The 17,912-nt window shown below is 35.3% G+C and overlaps 1 protein-coding gene across 5 annotated transcripts in view; it reads right to left on the bottom strand.

Moving 5' to 3' along the window:
* The window catches only part of LANCL1 (LanC like glutathione S-transferase 1), a 48,311-nt gene that overhangs the window by 11,653 nt on the left and 18,746 nt on the right, over window positions 1-17,912 (bottom strand). For all 5 annotated transcript variants that reach the window (XM_074298802.1, XM_074298803.1, XM_074298805.1 and 2 more), the window contains one exon: window positions 10,490-10,697. In XM_074298802.1, coding sequence (XP_074154903.1) covers window positions 10,490-10,697 — 208 coding nt within the window. The remainder of the gene's footprint in view (window positions 1-10,489; window positions 10,698-17,912) is intronic.

Raw genomic sequence — 17,912 nt, 5'->3', positions numbered from 1 at the left:
TTGTAGGCAATTTCTTATCCCTAAGCTTTGTAAAAAGCAGATTACTGCTATCCTTAGGAAATTATGAAAATGGTTTTATAGGAAATCACTTTACTTCTAGAGGACTATGTTTCCTTATTCGTAAAATGAGAGGTTCAGATGACAAGATGTCTCAAGTTCCTTTTAGCTGATCCTAGATGCTAAAATCTCTTATAATTCAATTTCTTTTTATTGATAGTACATATGCATGGGTAATTTTTTTACATTATCCTTTGTACTCACTTCTATTCTGACTTTTCCCCTCCCTCCCCCTCCATTCCCTCTCCCTTAGATGGCAGGCAGTCTTATACATGTTAAATATGTGATAGTATATCCTAGATACAATATATGTGTGTAGAACTGAACAGTTTTCTTGTTGCACAGGAAGAATTTGATTCAGAAGGTAAAAATAACTTGGGAAGAAAAACAAAAATGCAAACAGTTTATACTCATTTCCCAGTGTTCCTTCTCTGGGTGTAGCTGATTCTGTCCATCACTGGTCAATTGGAACTAAATTAGATCTTCTCTTTGTCTAAGAAATCCACTTCCATCAGAATACATCCTCATACAGTATCATTGTTGAAGTGTATAATCTCCTGGGTCTGCTCATTTCACTCAGCATCAGTTGATGTAAGTCTCTCCAAGCCTCTCTGAAGTCATCCTGCTGGTCATTTCTTACAGAACAATAATATTCCATAACATTCATATACCACGATTTATTCAGCCATTCTCCAATTGATGGGCATCCATTCAGTTTCCAGTCTCTGGCCACTACAAAAAGGGCTGCCACAAACATTTTGGCACATACAGATCCCTTTCCCTTCTTTAGTATCTCTTTGAGATATAAGCCCAGTAGTAACACTGATGGATCAAAGGGTATGCAAAGTTTGATTACTTTTTAGGCATAATTCCAGATTGCTCTCCAGAATGGTTAGACTCGTTCACAACTCCACCAACAATGAATGTGTCCCAGTTTTCCTACATTCCCTTCCCTTCAATATTCATCATTATTTTTTCCTGTCATCTTAGCCAATCTGACAGGTGTGTGGTGGTATTTCAGTTATCTTAATTTGTATTTCTCTGATCAATACTGATTGGGAATACTTTCATATAAGTAGACATAGTTTCAATTTCATCATCTGAAAATTGTTCATATCCTTTGACCATTTATCAATTGAAGAATGGCTTGTATAATTCAATTTCTAAATAAAGTGGACAAAGCAGAATCTATATTATGCTATTTTAAAAATTCTCTTAAAAGACTTTAATACTTTTTTTTTTAATTAAGAAAATTGACTTCCAAATGCATTGCTTTTGGAGAGCAGCTTGTCTATTGGGATGGTAAAACTTCTTAGAGAAAAGAATTCATAGAGGAAATGGTTCATAACAAATTAAACAAAAATACCAAGACTGAATGGGGTTCTAAAGAAGGATCCAGTTAATTCTTATTTTAACTGACAAATATTCCAAACATGTTATATGCTAATACTAACAATTAATACTATCAGCTACATTAATACAGTGCTTTAAAGTTTACAAAGCACTTTACATACATTATTTCATTTGATGCTCACAACCACCTCCTGAGGTAGGAGCTATCATAAGCCCTTTTTGATTAGAAATTTGAGACTGAGAAGCTAAATAACTTGCCCAGAGTTCACATAACTAGTCAATGTCTGGACAGAATACAAATCCAGGCATTCCTAACTCCAATACTTTTATGCACTCTACTACCTGCTAAAACAGAATAAATTGATTTAACCAACTTATACTTTTTTTTAAATTTAAGAGTTGGTCTATCTTGATACTTAACTTGAAGCAATATATTTGAATATTGCATCATGTTTTGTTGCTATTCAGTCATGTTCAGCTCTTCTGACTCTTTGGGGGTTTTCTTGGCAGAGCTACTGGAGTGGTTTGCCATTTCCTTCTTCAGCTCATTTTACAGATGAAGAAACTGAGGCAAACAGGGTTAAGTGACTTTCCCAGGATCACACATCTAGTAAGAGATTGAGGCTACATTTGAACTCAAGAGGGATGAGTCTTCCTGACTCTGCAATTAAAAAAAAAATCTTATAGAAGAAAGACTTGCTTTCATCTCCATCAGAGTTGTCAGATTCTTTGAGGTGACTCCCCCATTGCCATTTCCAACTTACAAAGGGAAACTGACTCTAAAAATCACACAATGCAAAAATATTTCTTTAAAACTCTCAAAGCAAGAGAGAAAATTTAAAAAGGCAACATCAGCTTGAGGTACTGGAAAAAGCATAGTACTGAACAAGGTTTAGGAGTCTTGTAATTCTACCACAAATTAGCAGTAATTCTAGAAAAGTCACTTATCCCCTCTAAATGTTCAGTTTTCTCACCTATAAATTAAAGAGGTTAATTTAAATGGCTTCTTTGTCAAAGATTTTCATTTTATATTTCACAGATTCCTTCTGTTTGTACTCAAGAGATCATTCTAAATCATGCATTTCGGGGATGCCAATTCTCACAATGGCATCAAAGAGTGAAACTAGGAGAGCTATAAAGACACATCAAAAATTTATGCACAGGCAGGATTCTAGCACTGAGGTATGACAATAATATGAGTATTATAACATCTTAAATATATTTTTATTGTATGTATGAAAGTGGAGATGTAATCATAACAAGCATTTGAGAGTAAGGTTGAAAAAATATTTGTATTCTCAGTAAAAACTTTGTTATACACTTCATACCTCTTCAGATTAACTAAGATGACAGGGAAAGAAAATGATAAATGTTGGAGGGGATGTGGGAAAACTGGGACACTAATACATTGTTGGTGGAGTTGTGAACTGATCCAACCCTTCTGGAGAACAGTTTGGAACTATGCCCAAGGTCTATCAAACTGCATACCCTTTGACCCAGCAGTGTTTCTACTGGGCTTATATCCCAAAGAGATAATAAAGAAGGGAAAGGGACCCACATGCGTGAAAATTGTTTGTGGCAGCCCTTTTTGTAATGGCTAGAAATTGGAAACTGAGTGGATGCCCATCAATTGGAGAATGGCTAAATAAGTTCTGGTATGTGAATGTAATGGAATACTATTGTTCTGTAAGAAACGACCAGCAGGATGATTTCAGAGAGGCTTGGAGAGACTTACATCAACTGAGGGTAAGGGAAGTGAGTAGAACTGAGAGAACATTGTACACAGCAACAGCAAGATTATGTGATGATCAATTTAACAATGGAGTGATTCCAGCCAGTTCCAATGGACTTGGGATGGAGAAAGCTATCTGCAGCCAGAGGGAAAAATGTAAGGACTGAATATGGATCATAGCACAGAATTTTCACCTTTTTATTGTTGTTGGTTTCCTGCTTTTTTATTTTTATTGTTTTCTTTTGATCTGATTTTCTTTGTGCAGCATGATAAAATGTGAAAATAAGCTATTTAAGGGAGGAGGGATGGGGGAAGGGAGGCAGAAAAATTTGAAACACGTTTTGCAAGGATAGATGCTGAAAACTATCTTTGCATGTCTTTTTGTAAGGGCCCTTTAAATGGGCGGACACAGTGCATCGGGATTGAGGCCCAGAAATTTCTGTGGATATTAGGACTGCCCTTGGGCGGGATCCTGGCCATATTGAGATAGCTTCGTAATGGGTGACTCTCTCGCTGATTGGCTGTGTGTGTGACCTCACAGGCCCTATATAAGCCCACTGCAGGCAGCAACTGGCCTCTTTAATCTCCTGCTGTTCACCCTGGCTCCTAGCCTGGGCCAAGCCAAGATGGGTAGCCGAAAGAGGTAAGGATTTTGGTAGTGAACACATGGGTCTTCTGACCAGGTGTTCACCAGGGAACCAACAAGTCAGGGCATCAGTTAGGGCATTATGTGCGTAGGTGTAATAAAGGCTTTTAAGATTACATGTGGTTGTTCTTGAGTGCGCTACCGGTTACTAAGCTATAGATTCAAGAGATTGTGGCCAGAGACCTTAGAAGGCCTCAGAGGAGGCGAGCCAGGTAGAGCTCACACTGCAAAGGACAGTGGTCAAAGGTACTCTGGTGGGTCTAGAACAGACTAGTAATTGTAACTGCCAGGAGAGCACATTACAAATGGCGCCCAACGTGGTGGACGCATCAGGAATTATCAGGTTTTGAAAATATTTAATATTCAGAATTAAGATTCTGAAAGATCCGGTAGAAACGCCACTTAAGAGGGAAGACAGAGAAGCAATATGGACCCAGGTAAATCTGGGATCAGACTCAAGGACACAGCTGAACATAATGCTTATATCCAGAGGTTAAAGAGCCAGATGGAAGATCTTTTAACAAAGATCACCACTGAAGAACAGCAGGAAGCTTGTAATCAAGCTCCACAAAGGCTATCCCCACACCTATTAGATATAGCTCGGAGAGGGAGCAACCTAGAGCTAATGCGTATGTATGACAGTATAGAGTATAAAATGCCACAGCAAGAGTTGCTGGAATTGCAGGTTAAACTACAGATGGAGATAGAGAAAGAAGAAAAAGCTAGGTTACTACAGATAGAACAGGAAGAGTTCAAACCAGTGGCAGAAACTAAGGAAGGAAATAAACGAATCACATGGACTTCAGTTGTAGAAATTCTTCTTAGCGTTTTGTTGGTTTACCTCCTGCATTGTTGTTTTAAGGAATGTATTGATTACTCTTCCATTGAGAAGAAGTTTAGTTCTTTTTATGTGCAAAGCTCAGGTTTGATTTTAAATCAGCCTTTGGGGAATTTTCCAATTCTTCTTCCCTCTGCCTCACCTTCTTGGGCCAAGGGAGAAGGGGGAGGAGGAAAAGGAAGGGCGATAATATCATCAGCACTGCCCATTAATCCATTCAAAACTCCTGTGTCTTCATTTCAAAGGACAGGAGTAGGCTTTATGCCCCAAGGCAAAAAGGAATTGTGGGGTATTGAGTATAATCAGAAAAGTTTTGAAAATACAGTTCAGTTAATTTCTAAGAAACCTTACAGGGATAAGACCTTGCAGTTAGAGAGAGTGGAGTTTTATACTTGTAAAACTGCTAGGATCGTCTTTGGAGAGTTGAAACTCCTCTTTTCTTACCTCGTGGATTTTCCACTTCCACAGGTGAGCTTGATTTCCCAACCCCCTACGGGTACTTATAAAACAGTGTTTATGTCTAGAATGGGTTGGAAAATTGCTGTTTTAATCACTAGAATAAATAGACAGTGTGTGATCTTTGACCCAGGAGGAAAATATCAGATTTATTGATTCACACTCCTGGAGTACAATTCGGTATCAGAAACTCAAACTTTGATTTTTAGGCAAAAGAATTCAGGGATATAGCCAGAGTGTTCTAGTAAAGTCATTACTGCACAGACTATCCCCAAGATCTCTTCTAAACAAGAGAAGGGAATTTTGGGATATGTGATTGCTTACAATTTTAAATTTTGATTTTACATTTTTAAACACTTTTGATTTTACATCTTCAAAGTATTTTGATTTTACATTTTAAAGTTATTTTGGTTTTATATTTTTAATCTATTTTGGTTTTACATTTTTAAATTCTTTGCCTTTTACCTTAGCAATGCACTTCGGGCATACACAGAAAGTGCAGCTAAGTGACAGACTGACTTTTGTCTGACTTTTGATCTTTTTGACAACAACTTTGTTTCCACTGTGATGTGGAAAGGCCTGGATGGCATTTGGAAAGGCCCAAGTTGGGCCCCGGGGACATTCCTTCCTAGGTGCAGATCCAGCAGCAGAGTTCATCCCCACCAGAGACATTTGTAACCTGGGGATCCAAGAGAAGGACCAGACAACAGTCCAGAGAGACCAGCCAGATGTCAGCAGCCCTTCAGACGCTGATGGCAGCGATGCCCCTCCTGACCGAGACACCAGAGACAGCAGACACGGTTCCAGTGTTGCAGCTGAAATGGACTGTTTTGGGTGATACGCAATATAAAGACTGTAAATGGACAATGGGCCTGCTTGCTTCTCCCGTGGTCACTTGCCATATGGTGGCCTGGGAAGAGGCTTTGCCCTATGCTTTCTATTGAAGGACTATGCTTTTAAATTAGTGGGTGAAAAACCAACACACCCACCTGCCATTGTTATTGAGACAATGTTACTGGACATGACTGCTTATGTGCACCTGTGAAACTAGAATTGTTCTAGAATTGTGAAAAGTGCAATAGAGAATTGTGATAAGCTAGAATTGCTCTAGGATTGTGAAAAGTGCAATAGAGAATTGTGATAAGCTAGAATTGTTCTAGAATTGTGAAAAGTGCAATTGAGAATTGTGATAAACTAGAATTGTTCTAGGATTGTGACAAGTGCAATTGAGAATTATGATAAGCTAGAATTGTTCTAGGAGTGTGAAAAGTGCAACAGAAAATTGTAAGAAACTAGAATTGGTCTAGAACTGTGATAAATGTAACTAGAATTGTGACAACCTACCTACTGATATTTGTTAACTAGAATTGTGATGTTTTACCTTGTTGACTTCCCACCTCAGTGTTGACATCCTACCTCATTGGCATCCAATCTCTTTGGCCTATTATCTCGAGTATGACTTTGATGAATGGGTTGAACATTTGGGCCACTGTTGAGCCTGGTTCTCATTGTCATACTTCTGTTTACTGATCTGCTGCTTTGTACCTCTTTGGGCATAACACTCTGTCATCTCATGGACCAAGTGAACTATAGCTGGTGCTAAAAGTTTAGCTTGGTGAGATGTGCGGTTCCCGCAAAACAAGAGAAAGGGAATTGTAAGGGCCCTTTAAATGGGCGGACACAGTGCATCGGGATTGAGGCCCAGAAATTTCTGTGGATATTAGGACTGCCCTTGGGCGGGATCCTGGCCATATTGAGATAGCTTCGTAATGGGTGACTCTCTCGCTGATTGGCTGTGTGTGTGACCTCACAGGCCCTATATAAGCCCACTGCAGGCAGCAACTGGCCTCTTTAATCTCCTGCTGTTCACCCTGGCTCCTAGCCTGGGCCAAGCCAAGATGGGTAGCCGAAAGAGGTAAGGATTTTGGTAGTGAACACATGGGTCTTCTGACCAGGTGTTCACCAGGGAACCAACAAGTCAGGGCATCAGTTAGGGCATTATGTGCGTAGGTGTAATAAAGGCTTTTAAGATTACATGTGGTTGTTCTTGAGTGCGCTACCGGTTACTAAGCTATAGATTCAAGAGATTGTGGCCAGAGACCTTAGAAGGCCTCAGAGGAGGCGAGCCAGGTAGAGCTCACACTGCAAAGGACAGTGGTCAAAGGTACTCTGGTGGGTCTAGAACAGACTAGTAATTGTAACTGCCAGGAGAGCACATTACATCTTTTGAAAAATAAAAAGCTTAAATTAGTATTAAAAAGCCCCAAACTTTAGTATAATGCCTTTTAAAAGATTTTGTAAATGGGTCAAGGTTGCACAGGGACTACTAGTATAGTTTTATGCAAAAGTCAATAAATAGGCTACTCAAGGAGTCCAGTTATCTGAAATACTTTATATGGTCTTTAAGGCAAATCCTAATAATGAGGCTTATTCTTCTGGCTATAGAAAAAAATGGCTCCAAACACCAAGTCAAATGTTTACAATTTGCATGTACACAATCGTTCTATAGCTGTTTCTAGATACTGGCATCTAAGGTCTTTTTTATTCCTTTCTCTCAGAACATCCCATGATATTTTTTGATGGTAATTTTACTCCAATAGCAGTTAAGTCAAATGAACTTCATCCAAATACTTCATAAAATTCCACTTTTCTACCAGTTTCACAGAAGTTCCTTATAAAAATATGGATTATTTTTTTCACTAAATTTTTTCATAAAATCTTATGACCGACATTTTAGGACATAAATAATGTTTTAGGGAAAAAGTGACATCTTCCAGCTTTATAGAATTCTTCAGGAATATGAAACTTTCCTTCCGTGAGATCTGTGAATTCTAGGTTTTCTTGTGTCTTTTAATTCAATAATACTGAATGCTTTTAAAAATAATTATTTTATTTTATTTCCCTTTCAATTATATGTAAAAATAAAGTTTTGAATTCTAAATTCTACCTCTTCTCTTAACCTTTCCTGAGATAATAAGCAAGAGAGACTAGAACCCTGTAACTCTGGACAATTCGTGTGCTTCTATAAACTCAAGTTTCCTCATGCAAATTGTATGTAATGAGTGAAGGGGACAGACTAGGTGATCTCTACTAAGGTTTCTTTATTATTATTATCTATTACTATGATTCTATGATATTGCATTAAATTGCACAAATGAAAATAACAAGTGGTAAGCAAGGTTTCACCAAAATCCAGAGTGAATTAATACTTTCTATATCATCAAAATCCCTCAAGGAGAGAAAAAATGCCTTGCAGAAAAATGTTTTTAATAAATCAGTTTACTTTCTATTTTTGCCAACATAATCGATCATATTGTTGAGGACTTCAATGAAACCCTGTAGTGAGTTTCTAAGTTTCAAGTGTTATTCTTTTTCCCTCAGAATTTTTTTTTTTTTAAACAAAGACTGTTATCCCAGGGCTGTGAGCTTAATAACTGCCAATAGATGGCAGTACAGAATTAGAATTCTGATAAAATTCTCTGTCTTATCAAAGTTCAACAAAGAAGCGAATTCTCTTTAAATATATTATAATAAAGGATAGTATCCCATTAAAATTATACTGTATACTTTTGGAGAAAACACAAATATTTCATACTTGTTGGATATGAATTCAAGTCACGAAATTCATCAATTCGGTTCAATGATCATTAAAGGCAATGTTTTCTTTTAACTGAATGTTTTATATTTTGTACAATGACGATAAACTGAAGAGATAATGGCATTTATAAAGCATAATGGATATTTTAAGTGTTTTGGAAACTTTAGAATTCAGAAGTAGATATTTGCTTTTCTATTTATTTGTTTTGAAATGTTGGTGATATTGATTATAACACAAGACTTTATTACAGGGAATAAAGCAATGAAGAAATAGCATTGAAGGAAAAATAAAAGCATAAAAACCAATTTCATTTGCCATCTCTCAGACAGTTTTTAGAGTGTTAAGTTGTTTAGAGGAAATTTTGGACTGTACAAGGAAATCATCTTAGCAAGTTTTTCTGAGAAGCCTTTTCTAGACACATCATACTATAAAGGAGATTCCCTATTATCCTTTTTGTACAAAACTAGAAAGTAAAAGTTCTAGATCATCTTCAAAATAGTTTATAATAAATTAAGAATAAATCACTTCCCTGATTATAAAATGATGATAAATTACATTCATTTGGGGGACACCTTTTGAGATCTCTGGGTAGGAGGAGTTAAAAACAGTAAAAATGGGCATAGTATAAACTCAGAACATCTGGTGCTCCTTAATGATACTTTTTGTTTAAAGTAATATAAGGCTCCAAAATAGGCACATATTCACCATGATGTTAACACCAAGATGTTAACATTCTAAAATTATTCACTCCCAAAAGGCTGTTTCTTTAAGACACCTCAGAAGGTGTGCTCAGGGTGTGATGGTGAGTTGAGAGATAAATTTATTTCATCAAAGGATTGTTGTATGACACACTAGATGATGAGAACCAAGAGAAAGCAAAAGAAGAGTAACGGAAAGGAAAGACCAGAGGGGAAGGTGGTTTGGTGCATAAGAAGAAAAAACTCAAGTTTTCTTTTGTGGTAATAAAAGCAGTAAGATCAAGTACAGTTCTCATGCTATGGACACTTTGGGATAAAATGAATTTATGGCTTTGTTAATGAGAAGGAATTATACATAATTTATATATTTTTCAAATTCTTATTTTCTCTGATACAAAGTCTTAAAAACTGAGAAAAGAAATGCTGCTATCATAATGAATGTTCCTATCACATATCTACATTTTATACTATAATTGAAGAAAAATGTTTTAAAAAAAGAGAGATGGATTAACATTTGATTAAAAGTGTTTATGACTATAGTGGCCATACTAAAATTGAAATATAATGCTGGGCTTACTTCATTTGTTATTATTTAATCTATGAGAAGTCATCAAAAAAAAAAAAAAAAAAAGTTTCCAAAGCACTCTGAACTTGCTTAGCCGAAAATGAAATTGCATTGGACATGAAATAGTATTCTTTGTTAGTTAAAGTTGGGCAATTCAGCTTTAACAAAAGGAAAACATGCTAATAACTAAGAATAATCAGTATTTTTTCACCTGCAATAGCTGGTAACACACAGGGAAGCTTCCCAAATGGATTCAGAGTGAAGAGGTTTAGTTCTTCTGTTAGGACTATCACTGAATGGCTGCTAAACTTTGAGCATACTAATATCAAGATAACTTGCTATGAAACTGAAATTATAGCCTTAAATCCTAAATACAATAAGGGAATTGTACACATTACTCAGATGATCATAATAGGAATACTGGAAAAAAAGGACTTTTATACATAAAAAGTAATGTTCCTTAGAATATTCTTGATTTAATTCTGATTACACAGGTAAAATGAGTGCATTTTATATCAAGATAATCCTCTCCCCAAAGAAACTTACCGAGTAAGGCAGTCCTCTACCTGTTTCTCATTCCCCATCTTGTGGTACACCACAGCTCCTATCGCTAAGGGGCCAGCATCCCCACAAAGGAAGGTGATGGTGCGCTTGGTCAGAGTATTTAAGCTCTTTTTTACGTATTCATGGGACATTTGTAGGTAGACTGGGTCGCCATATACTTCATAGAGATGTAAGTACAGAAGAGCAATGCCTGGAAAGGAAATATTTATTAAGATAAGGAAGGGCCAACTGAGGCTGTCTTTTGGTATACTATCTAACAGAGGCAGGCAGGTGGGTCGTGGGTCTTGGGTCAGAATGACGAGTTCAGGTCCAGAATCAGATACTTACTAGCTGTGTGACTCTGGGCAAATCATTTAACCTCAGTTCCTTCAACTGTAAAATGGAGATAACAGCATTTTCCTCATAGGGTGGTTAGAAGGATCACTTGGGAGAAAATCTATAAAATGCTTAGCACAGTGCATTATGTTAATGCTTATTCCCTCTCCCTTCCTTTTTCTTGTTCAAAACAGAATGAAACAACTAATTGTACATCCTTTTATCATTGCCATAATAACTAGTACACAAAACACTCCATAAAAATTTGCCAAATAACTGAATTAAAGAAGTTGGTTGATAGTAATGAATAAAAAATCAATTAAAATACATTCTATAGTTCACAAATAATTTTCCTCACAACCAAATTGTAAGATTAACAGTATAAGCTAATATCCCCATTTGACAAGGAAACAGATTATAAGGGTAAACTAGTGCTCAGTTTAAGCTCAGGGACTGAATGCTAGTAAGTCCCACAGAATTTAGAATGCTTAGAAAACAGAGATTATCTTATCCAACTCTCATTTTACAGATGAAGAAACAGAGAACCTGAGACATTTAAGTCATAAAGTAGTTAAGTGTCAGAGCTGCTCTTTTAATGACTTCAGGTTGCCCCTCACTGAGAAAGGCAAAATTACTGATCTTTACCTTCACAGTGACTAGTGCACCAACACTTTTTTCTTAATTCACTTGACATTTCAAAAATGTGATGAACTCTTGATGAGGAAACTCCCTCTACGAATGCACATCACCATATTGTCTTTATTTTTTACAGCTGTCTGGGGGACACTGAGAGCTTCATTAATTTGCTTGAGGTTAAACAGCCAGTATGTATCAGAGACTTGGACCCAGGTCTTCTGGGATACAATGTCAGATCTCTACACTATGTCTTGCTACCTCTCAACAACTTGTCAGTAATTAAACAGACAGCTGAACTTGTTAGTAATTAAACAGTCAGCTGAACTCCATGTGCAAATAATCAGGAATTGGTGAGCAAAAACAGGGAAACTAGCTTGATGCATTGTAGATAGGAAGAGCTCACTTTATCTTCAGGAGGAAGATGATTTTCTTTCATAATAATAAAGAGAAATATTTTGCTCTCCTATCCTGTCTTCTTGTTTGCTATAGGCAGGTCTTTTAAGAAACACATAAAAGTTATTCATTCTCTGGGAACGTATATTCTACTTCCCCCGGCTCTTTCCTATAGGCACTCAGCCATATCAGCATTGACATTATAAAAGCTGTGTCAGAGGCTCTGTCTCTTAGCTTCTCTACTCCCCTTTGTGGTCTTCAGACCGTCATATAAAATTGTGAGGAATCATCAGGATTTCCTTATTCCAAATGCCTGTCACAGTAGGGAGAACCTCCTTTCTAAAGCCAATTGGTCTCACTGCAGACTCAAAGGCTAAGACATAGAGAACTTACTCGCCTGAAGCATTTCTAGAATTCTCATTTTTCTCCTTATGGTACACTTTCCATCTCATTAACCATTTCTAAGAAGACACAGGTTCTGTGTTTAAGTCTAAATTAATAGAGCCCATCTCTGTACAGATTTCAATGCAGGAAGAACACAGCCTACAAAATTACTTTCCACTGTACTGAGGCCAATTTTAAATTTAGATCGTTTTCTCATTTTGCATGGGTAATCTCCAAAGCTTCGTGCTACAGACAATTCAATTTCACATGTATATTAAAGACAAATTTCCATTTCCTGCCAAAGTTAATAACCTTGTCCGTTCCTTCAAGGCAGCTCAGTGTTAGTAATTCCACAAGCTGATGATCAGATGTACCAATGCTTGGAGTTTCTATGTACAAACACATGAAAATGTGTTTTGGGGTAGGGAAAAAAATTCCTTTTCACAAGTGATCAATGTCAAGTGCTTCTCCTTGAATGAGGTCCTTAATAGGCTTTATCTCCATCTACCCAATTCATATGAGAGTGTGATAGGTTTTAAATTGTTACATTTTCACTAGGCAGGCAGCTTCTATTCCCATTGCTGTCTCAACTGTCCTAATTAAGTAATGTAAGCACTATGGCCAGATAACTGACATGACTGAAGTTTAGGAAAATAAAAAGGGATTAAATACAAGCCTCATAATTGTTTCTTTCTACAGGCTTTTTCCATCTCATTTTCAGCAATTTTACTGTTCCCCCTCTCAAGTCAATTCTTCTTCTTCTTCCTTTTTTTTTTTTTTTTTTTTTTTTTAAAGGAACTCGAGCTTTCTGAAAGCCTTAAATGTGAATTTTGGTGTGTTTTCTATAATATACACTACATTATCATTCCTCAAATCTTGTCTTTGTTAAGGGATCTTTTATTTAAAAACTGAAACTGAAATTTAAAAAGCATTAAAACTTTATAGCAATGAAAATGCTTTAAACTATCAAAAAGTTACTAGTTATATGGATGTCTAATATTTATAAATAATGTAGCCAGATATGAAAATTACAAGGCCAGGTAAAATGCACAACATGCTTAAGTTATATAATGTGATGTTCTATACTACCAAATTTTAATAGTACAAAAAAGTAAAGAGAGGTTTTTAAAATTTTCAGTCCTACAACGTCTAGACTTGCTATGTATATTGCTCTAATCACAAGGAAGCTCCATATACAAACATGATCATAACACCTCTAAATAACTGCAAATTTCTAGACAGAAACAGGAAGAGAATCTTCTTAAGGCTATACTGGAAAAACTTAAAGGCTTATATTTCCATTGATCCAATTTTTATTGACATTACTTCTATCCCCAGATAATGCAATAAAGCTACTCTAAAATTTAGGGGGAAAACTCTATTATTTGTGGGTTCCTCTCTACCCCCTTCATCCTGAGTTAAGAGTTTATTTCACACCTCAGTGTCTTGGAGAAGCATGTTTCATTTAAGTTTACCAATGGATAAACAAAATGAAAATGTTAAGATTCTTCAAAAATACTAAAAATTGTATTATCTTTTTTTGGGGTGGCTAGTACAAAGAAGAAAAAGAAGAGGGGTGTAGTGTTTATGAGACTAAACAAGCAGAATGCTAACTAGCCAAGAAAGAAATGAAATACAGCAGGCATCTTCCCTCTATAGCTTATCCTTAACTCCATGGAGGGAAAAGGAGGTTTCTTTCAATATTTTGATTCCAACTTGAAATTCCTATTTGAGATGACTTTTGAAATTTGATTATTTAAAGGGATTTATGTAAAATCAATATCCAAAGAATCACATATCAAGCTGTCAAACATCTTGTTCAGGAAATAGAAGGGACCATAATTTCTCTATGTCCTTGCATGTGAAACCTTCTTAATTTTGAGTGGTTTCTAAGGGACATTTCAAAGGTAATTTACTTTAAAACCTTCACTTTAGAAATGAGGAAAAAGAAACACAAAATAAAGCAACTTGCCCATGGCCACTCAAATTATAGATAGTAAACTCATTATTCAGAATGGTTGAGAAACAGAATAACTTAATTTAACATTCTGATTAATCAAGTGTTAACACATGTATCATGCAGATTTTTATTTATTTTTAAGAATTAAGAGCATGGTACAGTGAAAAAAGTGTCCTGGATTTGGAGTTAGAGAACACTAATGCACTATTTCCAACATGCAATGACCTTTGAGGTATTTTCTAATTCTAGTTCTATGGTCATAAAGAATAAAGTATAAATAACATCCAAATGCAATTTCATTGCATCATTACAAGCATAAATTTCACTGCAGAATACTATGAGATGAATAGTAGTTATCTGAATATTTTTGTCATTTGGATTTTGACAAATAAAGAGTTTAATGTATGATGTAGCATCATCAAAGAAGTTCAGTATGATGTTTTCCTTTTATGTCAGTCCTAACATGGCTAAGGGGAAGTAACAATTGAAAGTGTAATATAAATATAAGTTGTGATGTTAAGAATATGAATACTATGCTATTTTTCACTTTTCCCCTTTTACTCCAAAAGTCTTGTACAAATACAACTAAAATGAAAATGTTTCACAAAATTGCACATATGTAACCTATATCTGATTGCTTACCATCTCAAGGAGAGGAGGGAGGGAAGGATAAAATTTGAAATTCAAAACTCTAAATAAAAATCTTTAATTACAAAAAAAAAAAAAAGAATGTGAAATCTATTGAAAATTCCAGACTAGTTTCTGTTCCAAGCAAATGACTTTAACCATATAAATTCTTACAGTGACATTTACAATTAAAAGATGTTCCTTAATTTGTTACTACTATTAGATATTCAGCTGTAAAAGCTGGAATCAATGTTGTATTTCTAAAGATGCATCTTATATGAACGACCTGATCACGTTTCACAGAGGCTTATCTTCTCTTTTGTGGTTTTCTTTTTAAATTAATACCAAAGTATCTCAAAAAGAAAAATAAAGTTTCAGCAAGTACAAATGCTATTGACAATGAATTACAGTGAAATGGTCTATTTGATTTCTGGTTAATCAAGGTGTTCATTTTCCCAGTAACTGCAATTGAGATAAAACAGAATGACATTTTAGTTAATAATTCTAAGGTCTGAATATTAAAGACTCAGAATCATTCTTTCTCACAAGAAATAATAAACTCCATTATTTGCTTCAGGAAGATGGAGTTTTCCCATCAAGGAAGTAGACAAAAGTATTTCCACTTCCTACTATTATAAAAAGCCTATATACTTTTCTAAACACTATTCACGGATCAACAAATACTCTCAAATAAAATAATTGTACTCCAATTTTGTTTACTTAAACAATCACATTAAAAAAAGGTACTTATGAGGATAAAACTTGTTAGGATTACTAGGTGAGAACTCAGGTTGTCTGGACAGTGATAAGGTGAGAATTCAGGTTGTCTGGACAATTACAAGGTGAAAACTCAGGTTGACTTGACAGTTCTCTGGCTCAGACCTTTGAAGGGAGTTTACACCTTAGGAATTCTAAGAGGAGCAAGTTCATTGCTTGGAGTACTTCTTCCCAGAAGCCCTTTGCATTATTCCACGCCCATTTCTCACCTAGTAATCCTAACAAAAACTGGCCACAATGGTTATCTAATCCAGAAGTATCAAAACTGCAGGTTGCAGGCCACTTCCCAGATTAAAATATGTAACAAAATTTTGAAAAATACAATCAAATATGGTAACATTGATATGTGATTTCTAGGTCACGGATTCTTATGGCCCCATTTCAATTTTAATTTGACAAACTATTCATTTTATAGATAACATTTTAATTCTATTTAAATAAATAACCCCATATTCTCAGAGATTAATGTTTGTCTGTTGTCTTGGGACAAAATGGATTTTAATTTCCCATATGTAATCATGATAACCTATAGAGCAAGTTTAAACTAAAGATGCAAGATGTGCTATGATATTCCTTCAAGAATTCTCTAGGATCTATCACCCATCACTACTGAGAATAGAATAGTTTGTGGGAAAAGTACTGGGGATATTTGTGTATGCTACACTTGTTATCAATTACCTAATGGAGGTAATGAATTACCTATAATGGATTACGTCATTCCTGGTTCTGTAGATGAGATATAAAAGAGGGGGAAAAAATCTTACTGTCTTCTTGGGATAAAAAAGGTTCATTTTAACAGATCATTTGTATTTTGTATCAAGGGCTATGTTACTGTTAGACAGGATGCATAATTTGTATGTGGTTTATTATTTTCCCTTCTTTTTTCTTCAATACACATTTGTCTTAATTCTTGAAGATGTAGCAATCCATTTTTAATCAAGTAGTGTCTTAAGTTTGTGACGTTACCAGAGACAATTAATTCTTACACTACACTCTTTTGAATTGACAAACAATAGGCCTCTTACATTTCATTTATTCTTTCATTTTTTTTTGAAATGCTAAATAATAATATCTGTTCCTCTCCTTGGTTTACATATCTATTTAAAAATGTCTTTCATATTTTAAACTATCTATATATCCCCTCCATTTTTCAAGATTGATTTTGTTGAGTTGTTTTAATCATGTTTTATTCTTCATGACCAACCATTTTGGGGTTTTCTTGGTAAAAACATTGGAGTAGTTTGCCATTTCCTTCTCTGAATCATTTTATAGATGAGAAACTGAGGCAAACAAGGTTAACTAATCAGACCAAGTTCATATAACTAGCAAGTATCTGATTTGAACTCTTCTTCATGATCCAAGCCCAGTGCTCTATCCATTGTACTATCCTGTAACTGCCATCCAATGTTGATAATCTATAATCAGGAATTCTGTATTAATTTTGTATAAAGCAATATATGGCATTTACTCTGGAATGAAGATTTCTACTACTTTTACCAATGTTTTAATTAGCTTATTACTCTTCCATGACTTCTTTTAAACTATTCAAAGTTAATACATTTTATAAATCAGAGGATTAAGAGCTTCATGGGACCTTAAAGCACCATCTAGTCAATCCTTCTCCTTTTAAAGATGAAGAAACTAAAGATGAGAGAAATGACATGTTCTTTTAAGGGTCACATGAGAATAAGTGATAGAGTCTGTGATCAAACCCAGTTCTTCTGACTTGAAGTCTAGAATTCTTTAAAACTATCCAATACTTTTTCTGCAATGTAGTTGTCCTTGTTAACAAACGAAAAAGTCTCACTTCAATGCCTCAATGTGACAGAGAACATCAGTTCTGAAATGTTCTATCATAATGAAAAGTTGGTCATTATGAGCCCAGAAAGAAATTGAGTCTATTTTCTGAGGACAAGCTCTGCTAATCATAAAGAGGGACAACACTAAAAGACCAACTAGTTTGGTGATGACATCTTTTTTTTGGCATGAAACAGACAAGAATACAAAATGACCCTCAGTACTATGCAATCTTTTTTTCTGCTTTCCTGGTTAATAGTGGGGAAATGTGGCAGATGGTTCTATGAAACCTTAATTTTACTACTGGCATTCTAAATGTCAATAATTAAGTAGTTTATTTTGTTGGAGGACCTGAATCATATCAACCTCGATATTCTTGCTATAAATAAAACTAAATGTAAGAAATTACATTTATAATGAGGCATAACTTACAAAACCTACCTGGAGAGGCAAGGAAAAAAAAAAAGGAGTTGGCAAAGTAGATTTTATTTTATTGAAGACCTAAAATCTGTAAGA

This window comes from Sminthopsis crassicaudata, chromosome 3, assembly GCF_048593235.1.
Source record: "Sminthopsis crassicaudata isolate SCR6 chromosome 3, ASM4859323v1, whole genome shotgun sequence".
In the NCBI taxonomy this organism is placed as follows: Eukaryota; Metazoa; Chordata; class Mammalia; order Dasyuromorphia; family Dasyuridae; genus Sminthopsis; species Sminthopsis crassicaudata.
This window is presented reverse-complemented; position numbering and strand designations above follow the sequence as displayed.